General features: G+C 40.3%; 2 protein-coding genes across 19 annotated transcripts in view; both read right to left on the bottom strand.

Moving 5' to 3' along the window:
• KIF25 (kinesin family member 25) overlaps positions 1–7,979 on the bottom strand; it is a 41,150-nt gene extending 33,171 nt beyond the window's left edge. Inside the window, exons 1-4 of the mRNA XM_059841517.1 lie at positions 7,820–7,979; positions 7,029–7,094; positions 3,137–3,253; positions 1,116–1,254 (exon numbers count right to left, since the gene is read on the bottom strand). Coding sequence (XP_059697500.1) covers positions 1,116–1,254; positions 3,137–3,253; positions 7,029–7,094; positions 7,820–7,897 — 400 coding nt within the window. The 5' untranslated portion in view covers positions 7,898–7,979. The remainder of the gene's footprint in view (positions 1–1,115; positions 1,255–3,136; positions 3,254–7,028; positions 7,095–7,819) is intronic.
• Positions 7,980–12,571: 4,592 nt separating this feature from the next.
• Positions 12,572–14,763, bottom strand: part of AFDN (afadin, adherens junction formation factor) — a 116,402-nt gene continuing 114,210 nt past the window's right edge. For all 18 annotated transcript variants that reach the window (XM_059841500.1, XM_059841510.1, XM_059841503.1 and 15 more), the window contains one exon: positions 12,572–14,750. In XM_059841500.1, the coding sequence (XP_059697483.1) occupies positions 14,606–14,750 (145 nt within the window). In that variant the 3' untranslated portion in view covers positions 12,572–14,605. The remainder of the gene's footprint in view (positions 14,751–14,763) is intronic.

The following is a 14,763-nucleotide window of genomic DNA, read 5'->3' as shown; positions in this document are numbered from 1 at the left end:
ATATCTGCTCATTTAGCCCCCTGTTTCAATAAGAGAAAAGTTCACTTTTTAGATAAAGGTAATTTTCAACTTTGGGATTTTTTCTTTGAAGGAGCATTTTCTCAACAAGAAGAATACAGTAATCAAATTTTATTCATAACTTAGTACTTAACATACAGGAATAAGTTTTGTAAACACCCATCACCAAGAGTGTTGTTTGTTGATATTGACGTAAGGAGTCCCATCAGAACCAAATCAGTCCCAAAATTAAATAATTCAAGGAAAGAAAACATACCTTTTAAATGGTGACAGATGGCTTTCAGAGCATCACAAAGGGCCTCTGACTGTAAATTTGTCTATCTGTTGTAGTTCACCAGGCTGCTACACATCAAACAATTTAAGCATTGCATGTGTCATGTGATTCTCAGGCCTGGTAGGAGCTTCACCAGAATCAAGGATATTGGAAGCAGGTACAGAGATCCACACCATGGGATCCAGGTGTAGGACCAATGCACTTAATCCTCAGGGATGAGGGCAGAGTATACCAGTGCACTGGCTCTCCTTCTTATGTATACACGAACAAGGAAGTGCCTGAATTCCAAAACAGCAATCCATGTGCTGTTAGTATCTACAGTCCAGCAGATGCAACTGGTTTTTGAATTTGAAGTAATTCCTTTTTTGATAAATACACAGAAATATTAAAAATTGAGTCTATCCTAATTTCAGGCAGTATTTTCATAAACCTCTGAAATAAGCTGGTACAGTCAAAAGCAGACAAATTTCAGCTTTATAAAGCAATGCATTCTTTATTTTGCTCTTCTAAAATAGCCAAGATAACAAGCCTGAGAACTTCAGTTTAAAAAGGCTACAGCTGAGCCAACTCAGCAGCAGTCTACTAGCAGCTGTAATCCACACAAAAGACAAATTCAAATTATCAGTCATAACCTCTGCAGACTTATTTGTACTTCTTCTAATGCTTCAGAACTCCTTGATGATTTAATGTCAAACAAGAAACAAATGCTACAATTTCAGCAACACATTTCTCAAAAATCAAACTCAACCTTTTAACATTAGTAACATTGAACAATTACATTGTTGATGTTACATGTTTGAAATCTAAGTGCAATGAGCCTTACTTTGCATTGCTTCATTCTGCAGCTGTATCCCCTGGACCGCTGCCAGAACTTGGTAAAGACAAGTCTTGCTTTGACGTTGAAAATCTTTTGAAAGCTCAAGAGCAAATGAATGAAGGCTCTTCAGGTCTTGCTTAAGCCTCTTCTCAGCAAGAAAAAAATATGTTATAAAGACACAGAACCACCAGTTACGAAGAATCAACATAACAGCCCAAATGATTATGGTGAGACAGCACAGGCAAGAAGAACCCTTTACTTGATGGAAGGAAGCCTTCAAGAAAATATCTTTCAGTACGTTTAGAGAAGGATCCTGCAAAACATTTAGCAATGTAATTTCCTAAAAGTTCCAGCAAGAGTTTATGGATCCTTATCATTTTATCATACCTATTTTGACTGTAACACAGCTTCAGGTATAACCAAGTCTCCTTGTTATTTCATCAAACAAAAATAAGTGTGTGAGAGCATGTGCAGGCTCTGTCCACTTTTAAGTCATACCCAGAATTAGCAATGAAAAATTGTGATCTATATATGCCTTACTTTAATTTTCCACACTTTGATCAGAAGGTATTTGCTAGGATTCACTTGAGGCATTTCTTGTATAGGCTACTCCTATGTCTTCCTATGAGACCAGATGTATTTTGAAAAAAAAAACCAGAAACTGATGTTGTTCAGAAAAATATTTTTATTATGTATGTAATTCAGTGTAATATACAGTATGAGGCTTTTAAATGTTTGTAAGATCAGCCTATATTCAGGTACAAGTCCACACAAATAAAAACAAATTGACCTAATTTTAGGATTAGTAAAGTTCTTGACATCCAAGTCCTGAAATGGACATGTAAAACCATCTCTAAGGTGAACTTAACAATACCTTATGTCACAGAAACATTGTGATATTTCATTGTCAGCCCGTGTTACATATTCTGTGACATAAAGTGTTACATATTCTGTGATTTTTTTTTTCCTAAGGTATTGACCTTGAATTAATTAATTCGTTTCAATGATAAAAAGGCAATCTAAAGGGACAAAATCATTGCATTTCTCACTCTCAAAAGCCATAAAATGTAAATGGGAAGGAGTATCTTTTTGTTATTATGGGTATAGGATGACTGTTCATCTAGACTTCTATTTAGAGAGCTTTGCTCCCTCCTAGTCTTCATTGACATCTGATAGTTTACTGCCTCAATCCACTGGTATTGCATCACAAGCAGTTCTGCCATTCTACCTAATCAAAAGTATAAAATACTACTACAAAATTTACGAAGCAGAACTACTATAATTAGAATAAAACAGTATAGTTTCATTGGAAGAGACCTACAACAATCATCTAGTCCAACAAATGTTCCAGTTAAGCTGCATCCTTCTGTCTATTAAGAATCAGATTTTTTTCCTGAGATACTTTTTGGTCATTTTATGCAGGCATTCGGTGCTGCCCTGAGAAAAGCTGATATTTGGTAGTGTGCCTAAAAGGAACTCGCTACTCTGTGGAGTAACATCACACAGAAGTACTTCAACAAAGGCAAATATTATGGTACTGGCACTAGGAGAACAGTTTCAGTCTCTGTGATGCAAAATTAAAACCTGAGTGAGCATACAGCAAACTTCTCGTGAGATCTGCCAGAGAACTCTTAGTAATCAGTGGAGCTCTAAAATGCCTTTTTCAAAGGATTTGCCTACCTGGCTAAAGTATATCACAATTACTGTTTCTAGGGATGTCAGTATGATGGGAAATTGTAAAGTTTTGACTACAAAAATATATGTCTCAGGTATTAACAGCACCCTATATGTAAGATCCTGGAGCTCTGGTCCATCCACTTTTACCAGCCTCTCAGGTGACTTTGCAGCCTATTACAGCAAAACCACTATGAAATCATTGTTACACCTCACTGCAAGCCCTGTTGTGAATACAATGAAGCCACAGATCAGGGTCATATCACACCATTTTCTGGGGTTAACTATATTTGATAACCATGTAAATGTTTTGGGGCATTGATTACGTCTATGTTATCATTAAGTGCCTTTACCTTTATTGCTCCATGCAGCTGGGTTACAACAGAACTCCTTTGAAATTTCATCTGCTGGCCATGAGCAGCATAGAGCTGCAATACTTCTTTAGTGCTTCTTCCAGCCAACCCTTGGTACTATTTAAAAAAAAAATCACAAAAATCACAAAAAATCACTTAAAACACTCATGCTTCCTATTGCATTCTGTCCCCTTTTCCTCTGTAAATATTGGTAATTCAACTATATGATAACATAGGATGTTGCTAATACTTAACTTCTTTGCTTTTACCTTTTTCTGAGTTATGTAAAGAATCACCTCATGATTCCCAAGCCAACATCACAAAATTCTACTTTCTTGGATCATAAACCTGAGCACCAGATTACTAAAATGTTTCTGCAGTACCTAAACCCTCTCACTTAGGGAAAAGGGCTGGTTACACAGCTGGATTAAGTGTCTCTGGAAACTAGATTCAATGCAGAAAGCACAGTGGAAGGACATGAAACAGAACAAACATACACGTGTTAACTGCTGAAATCCCGAATACAAAGCCCCCAGCTTTGTGCCCCCTGACAACACCAACTCCACTACAATCAGTAGGGCTGCCATGGGGTGAATCTGGGCCAATAAAGCCCTGCTCCAGGTCTTCAGAGATCACAGCAACCAAAGCAAGTTTTAAAGTTTGTGGAGAAGAATCCCATCTAACAGTCCAAAGTTACCTATTATGCAAAAGCAATTTTGATGGCCAACTTGAAAATTGTTTGAGATATTGAAATCAAAAGGAAAATAGAAATAATGCAGCTTTAAATATTTACAGGCATGAATGCAAGAAGAGTCATCTCAGTAGAGACTTCTTGTGAAATTCTGAAATATGGAAGAATCTGTAAAACACTAAAAAATGCATTTTTGTAATTTTCTGACAGTCCTGGTGCTTAAAATGAGCTGCAACTGCAGCTGTTTTCCCCTGCCACCTGTTCACATCTATCATTCATTAACCAGTACCAATTAATTGCCTCTTTATTTTTGAAATGCACTTGTCTCTTGCACAGACTTATTTCCTACTTCATTCACACCATACATTCTGTGACTGTAATTCCCTGTTATTTAAATTAGCAAAGCATAGAAGAGACAAGAGACATGAAAGAGCTAAACCTACTCACACAATGGATTTGATTCAATTCCAATCATCTGATAACAAAATTTATCAGATGATAAAAAGCAAACATTTAATTGCAGTTTAACTACCGGCGATATCGACAAAAACAGTACAACATCCTGAAGCTGTCAGGATAAAGACAGATTGTATTTTCAAAAAAAGAAGTACTTAACTTATCAAAACCAATGTTTTCATGTGGCTTTTTCATCTTTACAAAGCATGAATCTTCTATTTCCACATGCAAGTGGAATGTCTGTAGAACAATGCACCACCTTAGCACTATTAGAAAAAGTTCTTACAAGAAATAGCAGGAAGAAGTTTGTTTTTTTTAATTGTTACAGGCTTTAAGGTCCCAGATACTGAGATTGATTCTATACAGTGTTTAGAAAAGTTAAGCATATGTCTATAAACAATTGCAGTACTCAAGCCTTGTGGTTAGGTAAGCTTAGGGTAGTTAAAACCTCCTTTTAGCACCTAATCTGCATCATCTGCACAGATTCCCCTTGACCCTCCACATTTCCCAACACTAAGACAAAATCAGAAAGTTCGATGCTACTGTCATTGCATCACTTTGTCTATCAAGTCCATCTTTATTGCAAACGTTGTCTTGATTTTAGGATTTTCTCCACTAAAATAGTTTTAACATTCACCAGAGTTGTTCATAGGCCAGCACTTGTAAACCTGTGCTTGAACATAGATGCAAAAAATGGACTAAAATATCTTTATAGTCAGCTTTATTATAAGCTGAAGTGAAACAGAACTATTCAATAGTGTTCTCCAAAGTGAAATCTCAGTTTTGCAATCAGATCCATTCTGGCAGACTTGGCTTTACATAAAAAAGGCTGCAGGGTGAGGACCTCAAAGACTGCTAATAAAAGCAAGGGCTATGCAAATAGATAAACAGACTTCCAAACAGGAAAAAGCAGGGCAAAAGGAGATCTACCTAGAAATCTGCCTGCCTATGTGCAGTAACAACCCCTCCAGGCTGCAGAACACAGGAGAAGTGCTGAAGTTCATCACTGTCTCAAGGATGTAAGGGAAGGTCTGTAGCAGGAGATAACATTTTAATAAGACTGGTGCAACCTACAGACAAACATTCATACTGCAAATTCTAATTTATGGCAATCCTCATAAGTTTGTCTCCAAAGCTTCCCAACTCACTCCAGACAAAATGAATCCAATTAGCTTTTACAAGTTAAGAATGAGACCTCTGTTAACCCTGGTCCCTGTGACTGGACTTGTTACAGCTCAATCACTCAGGCAACTCCACTGGCAGATCTGAAGGATCAGGAATACACAGTCAAGGGCAGTAGCTTTTCTCATCAGCATAGCTGGTAGAATATTAGGACATATGGTGGAATATTGCACAACCTTAAATAACACTAATTTCAATTAGCATTATCTTTAATAGAGGGTCTTCAAGTAAGGTAAAACTATTTCATAGATGTCAGTTCAGCTTGTATTTTCAGATTGCTGGGGCCCATTAACCAAGAAGAGGCAAATTTTTTAAGTGTATTTAAATAACTGCCGGAATCAGTGCAAGAACCACTAGTGCAAGGTTAATTGCAAAGGATTTCTTTTGACATTGTTTCTGACTGATGGTGGTAACACTGCCCACACTCCTTGTGCGTCTGAAGGTGCCCATTTCTTCCAGCACCTTTTTCAATAAAATGAAGCAGTGCTCTATTTCAAAAACAAGGCTTCAGTGTATTCTCTGATACACAGACAACTCCTTCCTACATCTGATACACCTTACTGACTAGAATAAATAATTTTTTGTGCTTGTGAGGATAAAAAATAATCAGCTGAAATACTTAAGGTTTTCAATGAATATTGTAACGAAGAACAAAGACAGTAAAAACATTTCCTCAGAATAAATTATTGTTCTTTTGTATACCTAGCAAAACTCATTTCAGATATACCACCTGTTTCCAGTTAGACTTTGAAAAATGTTAAACCCACTTTTATCCACAGGTGTTAGCAAACTCACAGGGAGGGCAAATGGCTTCCCTGAGGTCACCCAACCAGTTAATGTTTCAGCCCAGATTAGAAACTCTTGGCCAACAGCTTCCATCACCACTAATACAGCTGGCTCTGCTCTAGCAGCCTAGATCTATATTCAAAATTCTTTAAATCTCTGAAATCCCCTCCTTTGAAGGCCCCAAACATTATCACAGGCTGCTCCTTATTTCAGTGAGGATCTAGGAATAACCTATGCTTGTATCCTTCTATCCTATAGAAGGATATAAGGCAATGAGGGCATCCAGTTATTGCTGTATGCTGTGTGACAAGGCACACGTGCAACAATACCAGAACTAAAAACACAGCAGGGCATCCCTGGTAAGTCTACTCCTAATGAAATGTCTCTCCTGCACTCTGTGAACAGTTCCTTTCAAAGCATTGTCCCAGTTGTGTCTAAATAGCATTCCTGAAAAATCTGCCATTGTCTTTTAGACAAACATGTTCCCTGTAAGAAGAGATATCCCACATCTAACACTTCCAGAGTCATTCCCTCAGTTCAGCTTTCTAGATTTAAAACAATAGCAAATATTTAAATTCAAGCTGACTTCTAGTTACTTGATCAGCCTATCATTACTGCTACCATTCATGATTTTGAAAAGAAAGAGACACTGAGCCTTAACCCCTTATAGATTTTCCCAGATGGTAAAGAGGGCAAAACCTGAAAAGAGGAAGGCAAATTTCAGTGTATTTTTTTCTATTTCCACATTAATTCTTTCTGAAAAAAAAATAAAGTCACCTCTGCAAGTTTTAGATGAAGAACAGCATTTTCAGTTTCCAGGACAACTATTCTTTCTTCTTTGGTCTAAGGAAAAAAAGCCACCCAAATACACAAAAATGAAAACTAAATAAAAATTAGTCTGATTAATATAATTTCATTATGATAGCCTTGATTACCATATTCCACTGTGTCTCAAACTTCTGAGATCAACGGACTACCTACCCCCATCTCCTAATCACAACAATATTTGTATAGGAGCATGCAAAAATTAGGATAAACTCTTAATATTCCTTTATCTCCATCTTTTCTGTTACGTTGCTTGCTTGCGTGGGAATGCATAGGTACGCCATTTAAAGCGCTTTTGCTTTGCGAAACAACCTCCTCATGGCATTTCCCAGAACCGTGGTCATTAGCAAAGCACTATTTTATTTATTTATGCGTAAGGACGTAAGTTTCCATTTCCAAGGCAGCATCATTAGAGCTCTTCAACGGCGTGGCGGCCAGACGCTCCCTCAGCACAGGGGCGCCTCCCCACAGCGCCAGCGCCCGCCCTGCCCGGCGGCGGGGCCCGAGAGAAGGAGAGCGGCGCACTGCTCCGACACTCCTACCCCAGACCCAGCTGGAGCACGCTCCTCCGACACGTGGGGGCCTAACAAGAGGCCCTGCAGGAGGGGATTCGGGACGCCCGCCCAGGAAGGAGCCGGCTTTGGCAGCGCCCTCCAGGCCCTCCCGCCCGGCGACCGAGGCGCGGCCCCGCAGCACGTGCCCGCCCGCAGGCCCCGCCCCGGCCCCGCCCCTCGCCCCCTCACGCGCAACCGCTGCTCCAGCTGCCGCAGGCGCTGCGCCCACACGGAGCCCGGGTCGAGCCCGCGGCGCGGCCGCATCATTCTGCCCGGTCCCACTTCGAGGCGGAGCGAGAACTCCCCCGGCTCCGGCTCTGGCTCCGGCGGGGATTTAACCCGGGACGTGTCTGGGGCGGTATCGCGGCTGCCATGGCGACGGGCCCGCCCCTTCCCCGCCCAGCGCTATGCGCTGCGATTGGCTGAGCGAGCACCACAGCCTGCCAGCCGCGCCCTGGCTCTGAGTGGCAGGGCAGTCAACCAATCCGCGATCAGAGAGCGGGAACGGGGCGGGGCCAAGGCGGGGGCCTGTGACTGAGAGCGCCCCCAGCAGGGAGGCTGAGCAGGGAACGGGCGTGCTATCCGTGGGAGTGGGGGTCCCTCCGCCTGCAGTGTCCCGCGGGACAAGCGACCTCAGAGGTCCGTACCCATTATCCATGGAGTGGGGGATCCCTCTGCCTGCAGCGTCCGGATCTCAGAGACCATGGTCAAGGATTAGGGCAGGGAGTGCAGGAATAAAAGGAAAGGCTGGAGCTCCCAAGGCTGGTGTAAGGCTACCAGGTTCCTGGGCTCAGGGGCACAAGCCTCACATCAGTGCAAAGGGCGAGGAGGAGAAGGACAGAGTTGAGAGCTCCGATATTGGCTACACGACTTCCCCCCTAAGCAGTCGGTGATGTGTGCTTTGGGCTAAGTCTGTAAGGCCACAAAGAAGATTAAGGGATAAGAACATCTGTTACACGGAATGTGCTGGGGGAAGTGCAGCCCGGAGGAAGGGAAGGCTGAGGGGGATCCAGACAGTATGTGCAAATACCTGATGGGAGAGTATGAACACCACAGACTGTGCTCTGTGGTGCCCAGGGGCCAGGACAAGAGGCAGGAATCTAAGGATAGTGTGAGGGTAGTCAAACACTGGCACAGGCTGCCCAAAGAGATGATGGAGTCTCCATCCTTGGAGCTACTCAAACCCCAAGTAGACCCAGTCCCGGCAAGGAGCTGTAGCTGACCTTGCTTTGACGTGGAGCTGGGTGATGCCCCACAGGGGCTGCTCAGTAACTGCAAACACGGCCGGCATTAGGGCTGGTCTTAGCACAAGCACAAAGCCTATGGGTTCGGGTCGTGTGGGACTCCTGAGGAGCTGCTCTAGAGCAGGAGCTACTCATCCAGAGTATGGCTGGGGGTCTCGCACCGAGGTTTCCAAGGTGAAAATGTGACATGCTTTAGCAATATTACTTGGTACTCTACTGTATTGCACTGAAAGATTTACATGGTCCTGAAAGCAGTCATTATACTATTTGGCTATAAAATATGTAAGTATACCAGATACAGACATGTCAGCTTCTTGGAAGTGGGAAATAGCACTATTTTTGCACTGTAGTTGTTTGGGTTTCTTTTTTTTTTTAACCAAAACCAACATGATAATTACAGAGGAATCCAGTTCTGCAAAATAGCAGTCTCAAGTTACTCTCTACTGAACATGGTAAATGTGCTCTCATGTGGACAGTAGAAAATCCAAAGACACAGAGCAGTGAATCCCTCCATGCCTGGCACAAAAGGGATAGTGTTCCTTTCCTAAGAAACCCAGATACAGCCAAGCTATCACAGACCAAACCAAACACCCCGTGCAGCTCTATCCACCATTTTCTGGGATCCTGCATCTTCAAGTTGCTACAATCTGTTGCCTCTGTTAAAAAAAAAAAAAAAAAAACAAAAAAAAACCCAAAAAAACCCCAACAAACCACCAAAAACAAACAAACAAAAAAACCTAAAGAAAACCCTCATCTGGTTAGGTTTGGCACACAAAAATGTAACTCAGCAGTTCCTGCTTGCAACTAGCTCCTCTTTGATGAAAAAATGAGAACTGACAAATGGATACAGGCTAAAAAAAAGTTCAAAAGTGCTGCAATGGTGTGGATGTTACAAGATGTTGGCACTAAGTAAGGCAGACAGGATTTTAATCAACATCAGCTATTTTGGGGAGGATGATTTAGTTGCTTGCAGGGTGTGACTCACAATTCTTGACAATGAGCTATGATTTTATATGTAATGCTTATCCTGCAGCAGCAATCAAGTCAGAACAATGTTATTTACCAGTGAAACTCAGCTTCATCCCAGAAGGATCACCTCTGAAGTGTAATGGTTAATCTCTCCCTCACTGTGGATTTTACCCACAATTAATGAGATTAAGGATCTTGTTTCTGTAGGCTGTAACAGACAAGACTTAATTTACTAGCACTCTTTGAAGTATAACCTAAAACTGAGCATCCACTGCTCCTATTTAGTCATTCCTCTGTGCACCTCTGAAGGTCAAATAGTACTAAAAATTGTCCCATGAGTAGAAAAACAAAAAATCTCAGTATGATGTGTAACTTTTCACAACAGCAGCAGATCTCCTTAGGGATGTTCCTTCTATTGTCAAAGCTTAGGATAGGTTCCTTGATGAACGAAACAGCCTTTTGGTGAGACCTGGGAAAGAAACAATTATAAAATCCAGCTGTCTTCTAGAAATACTGCCAGACTGTACAGCAGCATATCCTTCTACAGTGATTCTCTGTTTTAAAGATTCTTTCCCCCCCAGCTTTTACCAATTTGATCCCATATCCCCCCTGCAAATGCAAGGCCCTGCCATATTACAGATCCTTCTGTAAATGAAATTTAATGGTATTGTCAAAAACCACATTTAGCTCTATTATTTTTAGCATCAGTGAAATACCATATGTGGATTATAAAATGTGTAAGCGGATTACAAATCTTAGGAAACTATTAAGTGAGCATTGTCTTGAATACTTCTGATGTATTTCCCTTTAACTCCAGTGATGGAACCAACAAGACCTATGAGGTCCCAGCTCCATAAACTTCTGATATGTTGTCCATTGCAACATTCCTAAATGCAGAATGGGTAGAAAAGCATTTGAGGGAAAAGCCTAGGAAGAAGGCCATTATCCCTCTTCTGCCAAACACAGAGATTCTGCTGTACTTCCCCACGTTTTGGGGACATCCTCACATCACCACTATGAGGTGACATTCTCCACACTCAGCAGATGGTAACTTGAGACTGCTGTACTGCACACAGCCTGTAAACATTATTTGGTGAAGCTGTAAATATGTCATTGCACATTATTTGGTAACTGTAGTTGAGTTCTGACCACCTGTCAGTAACAAAAAACTGAGATTCTCTGGGCAGGTGTATTGCACTGTGGTCTCATTAAGTTTACCTGCTATTACAGCTGGGAAAGAAGTCAGCCAACTCCAAATTTTTAGCCTGTGAGGCTTTGCCTTCTGGAACACACAACCAGTAACTGACCCTGAGAGAGCAGTATCATCTGACAAAACAGGAGGAAGAGCCAATTCTTATCATCACATACATGAGTTACTGCATGTGTTTTAAGACTGTTTTTACTGAAGCTCATTTTCTACCAGCTCTATGTTTTGTGTTATCTAATTGAATAAGGAGGTAAAGAACAGTCTTGTTTATTCTGCTACTCATGTACTCATTGCTTGACATATAAACAGCAATCTGTATGATCAAGTATATTGCTTATTATTTCAGGGAACAGGATGCATACTATGGACTTGGTCAACATCTTCATTTCATTGCCTTTTCCTCAAATCCCAGCAAGACTGTAGTACAGACTACCTAAAGGAGTTGAAAAACAGTGCATATGGATGATAGGTGCAGAAGGGAGAATTTAACACAGATTTTAAATGATTTGTTTTGTAGAGAGCTGACTGCATATGCAAATATAACTTCAGTTTTCACTCTAAGGGCCACCATCAGGAAAAACACCAAGAGCTGTGCTGCCAAGGCTGACAGCTCATGTCCCTAAAGCAAAGCAGGTGCTGCAATGCCCAACAGCATCACACTAGTGTGCTCACTGAGCAAACCTGACCTGAAGGCATAGCCCAAAACATTTTTCCCACTGAAAATGCATTACTACTGCACATCACACACAGTTCCTCTCATAACCCCTGGATTAGTTTGATCAAGAAATAAAAGTTTCTATGACAAAGTTCACAGCTGCAATAACTACAGACTGAAATACACCACTTTCTGTTTGTACTGGCTCTTTTGTTTAGACTGAGGGACTTACATACAGTAGAGCAATGGATTGTTTCCATTTTCTTCAAGTCTAGACAGTCTATATTCAAAATTAAAAGTTGTGTTCTTTTGAGGTTATAGGTGTACATCTTCAGCAGATGTACAGCTGCAGCAGAAAGCATTTACAACACCTCACTGGGGCCAGGCTCCCTCCTCAAGCAGAGCTTGAACTGCTGACTCCCATTAACCACAGCAATCCCAGTGGAGACTCTGCATACACTATTTACTTTTCCAAAAGATGCCACGTTCTAGGTTCCTCTTTGTTGTTAGAAAAACAACTTTGCACTTGAGGAGCGTACAGATACAGTGTGACTAGTCTGTATAATCGACACCACTGGTATTTACTACTTCCTAAACTGCTGGTTAAGCTGTAAAAATCCCTTCATGTCACCACGATAGGTATCAAACAGGCTATGAATTTCTCCTCTCTGATTAGGGAGGTCTGCCTCTGTTGATTCTCCATGTAAAATTAATTTGAAGTTTTCATATAAGATAAAATGTATTTATGAGCAAAATCAGTGTAAGAGGACAGGCAAGGCAAAACATATTAAGAGCCCCTTTGGTTTATGATAATATTGTTAGGAATGCAGAATGAAATAAGAATACAAAAAACATTAAATGCAAAGTTAAATACAATACAAACTTTATTAAAAATAGGTTGCAAGTGAAATACAGTAGAAATGGGAAACTACAGCAGTTTTGATGTTTTCTTTTCAAATAATGCACAGACAAATATGAAAAGCACTTTTACACATATTCACACTTGACCCGAATGCCCAATAGCGGCCAAATCCACTCAACTGAAGGTTATAGGTATTTTTTTGCTAAGCCTTTTTCAGAGTCTAGCAGCAACAGTAATTCAGCCACAGCATAAGTTTTTTTCTTCAAGAAAAATTTGTCACTGTAAGGCTGCTAGTGTTCTCAAGATAAATTGGGAGAGGCTTGCTTTTGCTGATGAACAGACATAGCAAGCATGCAGATCCTTCATTAACACTTTGAACCAGTTTAATCTTCTACTTCATATTTAACAGGTGAAACGGTAAAAGCACACTTTCAAATAAGAAACCTGAAATACGTAAAAAATATTTACACTCCAATTTTCATTAACTTGCATTTATTTATCATACAACTCTTATTAAAAGTGATTTCTTTCCTAAGGCAGTGAAAGTCTACCCCTTTGTATTTGGAAGTGTGCACAAATCCCTAAATATATATTTATAAGAGAACAATATGATACAGGGAAAAAAAAATCATCTAAAGCCAGTAAAGGGCTTTGTCAAATAGAAAATTTGTTTGGAATCACAATATATATTGTCTTAACATCACACAATGAGAAAGACTCTGATGAGGTCCTTATTCCCAACATCATCAGCCACATAAGCATAGCTGAGGAAATAGTGGGAGGAAAAAGATTAACAATTAAAAATTAAATAAGGCTATAACAGTGTGAAAAAATAGCTTGAACTGCCAAAAAGGCTTTCAGTACAACCGTAACAGGATGTCAGTAAAGCCAGTTAGATGGAATGGGAACTCACTAGCACTGCTTCCTCAGCAGGAGCAGGGATGGTTCCTTGCTAGCACACCAGCTCTGTTAATGACCTTATGAACGTTCCCACTTCCAGACTGCAGTACTGTATTTGATGCTTTGCACTTCAGTCTTCGCTAATATGCCAGTTGATATCTCCATAGAAAAGGAAATCTATGCTGAACTGATAATAACAGACTTATCAATACTGTTCCAGGCCTAATTGCCCAATAACTTCTAATATGAATTTCTCAGAAAACATACCCACGTGTTCTGCTCACCTTCCAACTGTAATCCTTGCCTTTAACACGCTACTAACATTTTGGTCCTAGCTGATGAAGGGCCACTAAGTGTAGCCTACTATCTATTGCTTATGAAATTTTTAATTAAACAGTTATCCAAAGGTTGTTATCTTCACATTTTTTCAAAGTCTGAAGCACAAATAGTGGGGATACAACAATGTAGACTTTTCCATAACTACAGATAAAATCTTAGGCATCCATTTTAGACCCAACAAATACATAGGAATAGAGACATTTTTATTCCAAGATTCTATCTAGAGAATGTGTGTTATGCCAGTACTAAGTAATGGTAAAATCTGTATTGATATGCTGATCCTTCTATGAACACCATACATACAGTGTGTCACACTTGCATATGAAACCTTATTTAAGGTGGCCCAGACATTGGGTTCTTGTCAAACAACCTAAAATACTAATTTCTAGTGCACAGTTCAGTTTAGGCAGTTCAAGCTATCCTCACTCTCTCTGCTCAGCAGCTAAAACAAAAGTGTGTCTGTAAAACACCAGGAAACAGAACTTATCTTTGACAAGTGCTACTTGGTCTGGTGCAAAAGAACTTTACCCCCAAAACAGAAAAAAAGTTACCTTCACGTGATTCATATCTTTAAAAATTTACAGTGCTTTCATTGTATAAACCACAAGCTCCTGGCAAAGTAATCAGTTTTCTTGCTATTGCAATATCTCTAAGTCTTAATTAACAGTCTTAGATATAGAGGAATCAAAGTCACTCCTTTCAGAAAACATTCATTTTCTGCTCATACTTAGTAGTGTGCCCCCAATCTCAATCCCTCAATTTGGAGATGATCCATTACATCTGATAAGGTGCTTTAATCTTATTTTGTGTTCAGCTCATTTTCCAGTTCCATTAGTTTCCTAGAAGCTTTTACTTTATTGGATACATCTTGACCCTGTGAAAAAAGTCGCTGGCGTTCCCTGAACGTCAGGTTTTCTGGTGCTCCAGGTAAATCTGCATCTTGACTGGAAAGGAAAC

Source organism: Haemorhous mexicanus, chromosome 3 (assembly GCF_027477595.1).
Source record: "Haemorhous mexicanus isolate bHaeMex1 chromosome 3, bHaeMex1.pri, whole genome shotgun sequence".
Taxonomy (NCBI): Eukaryota; Metazoa; Chordata; class Aves; order Passeriformes; family Fringillidae; genus Haemorhous; species Haemorhous mexicanus.
Note: the sequence above shows the minus strand (reverse complement) of the source record. Positions and strands in the feature narration are given on the sequence as shown.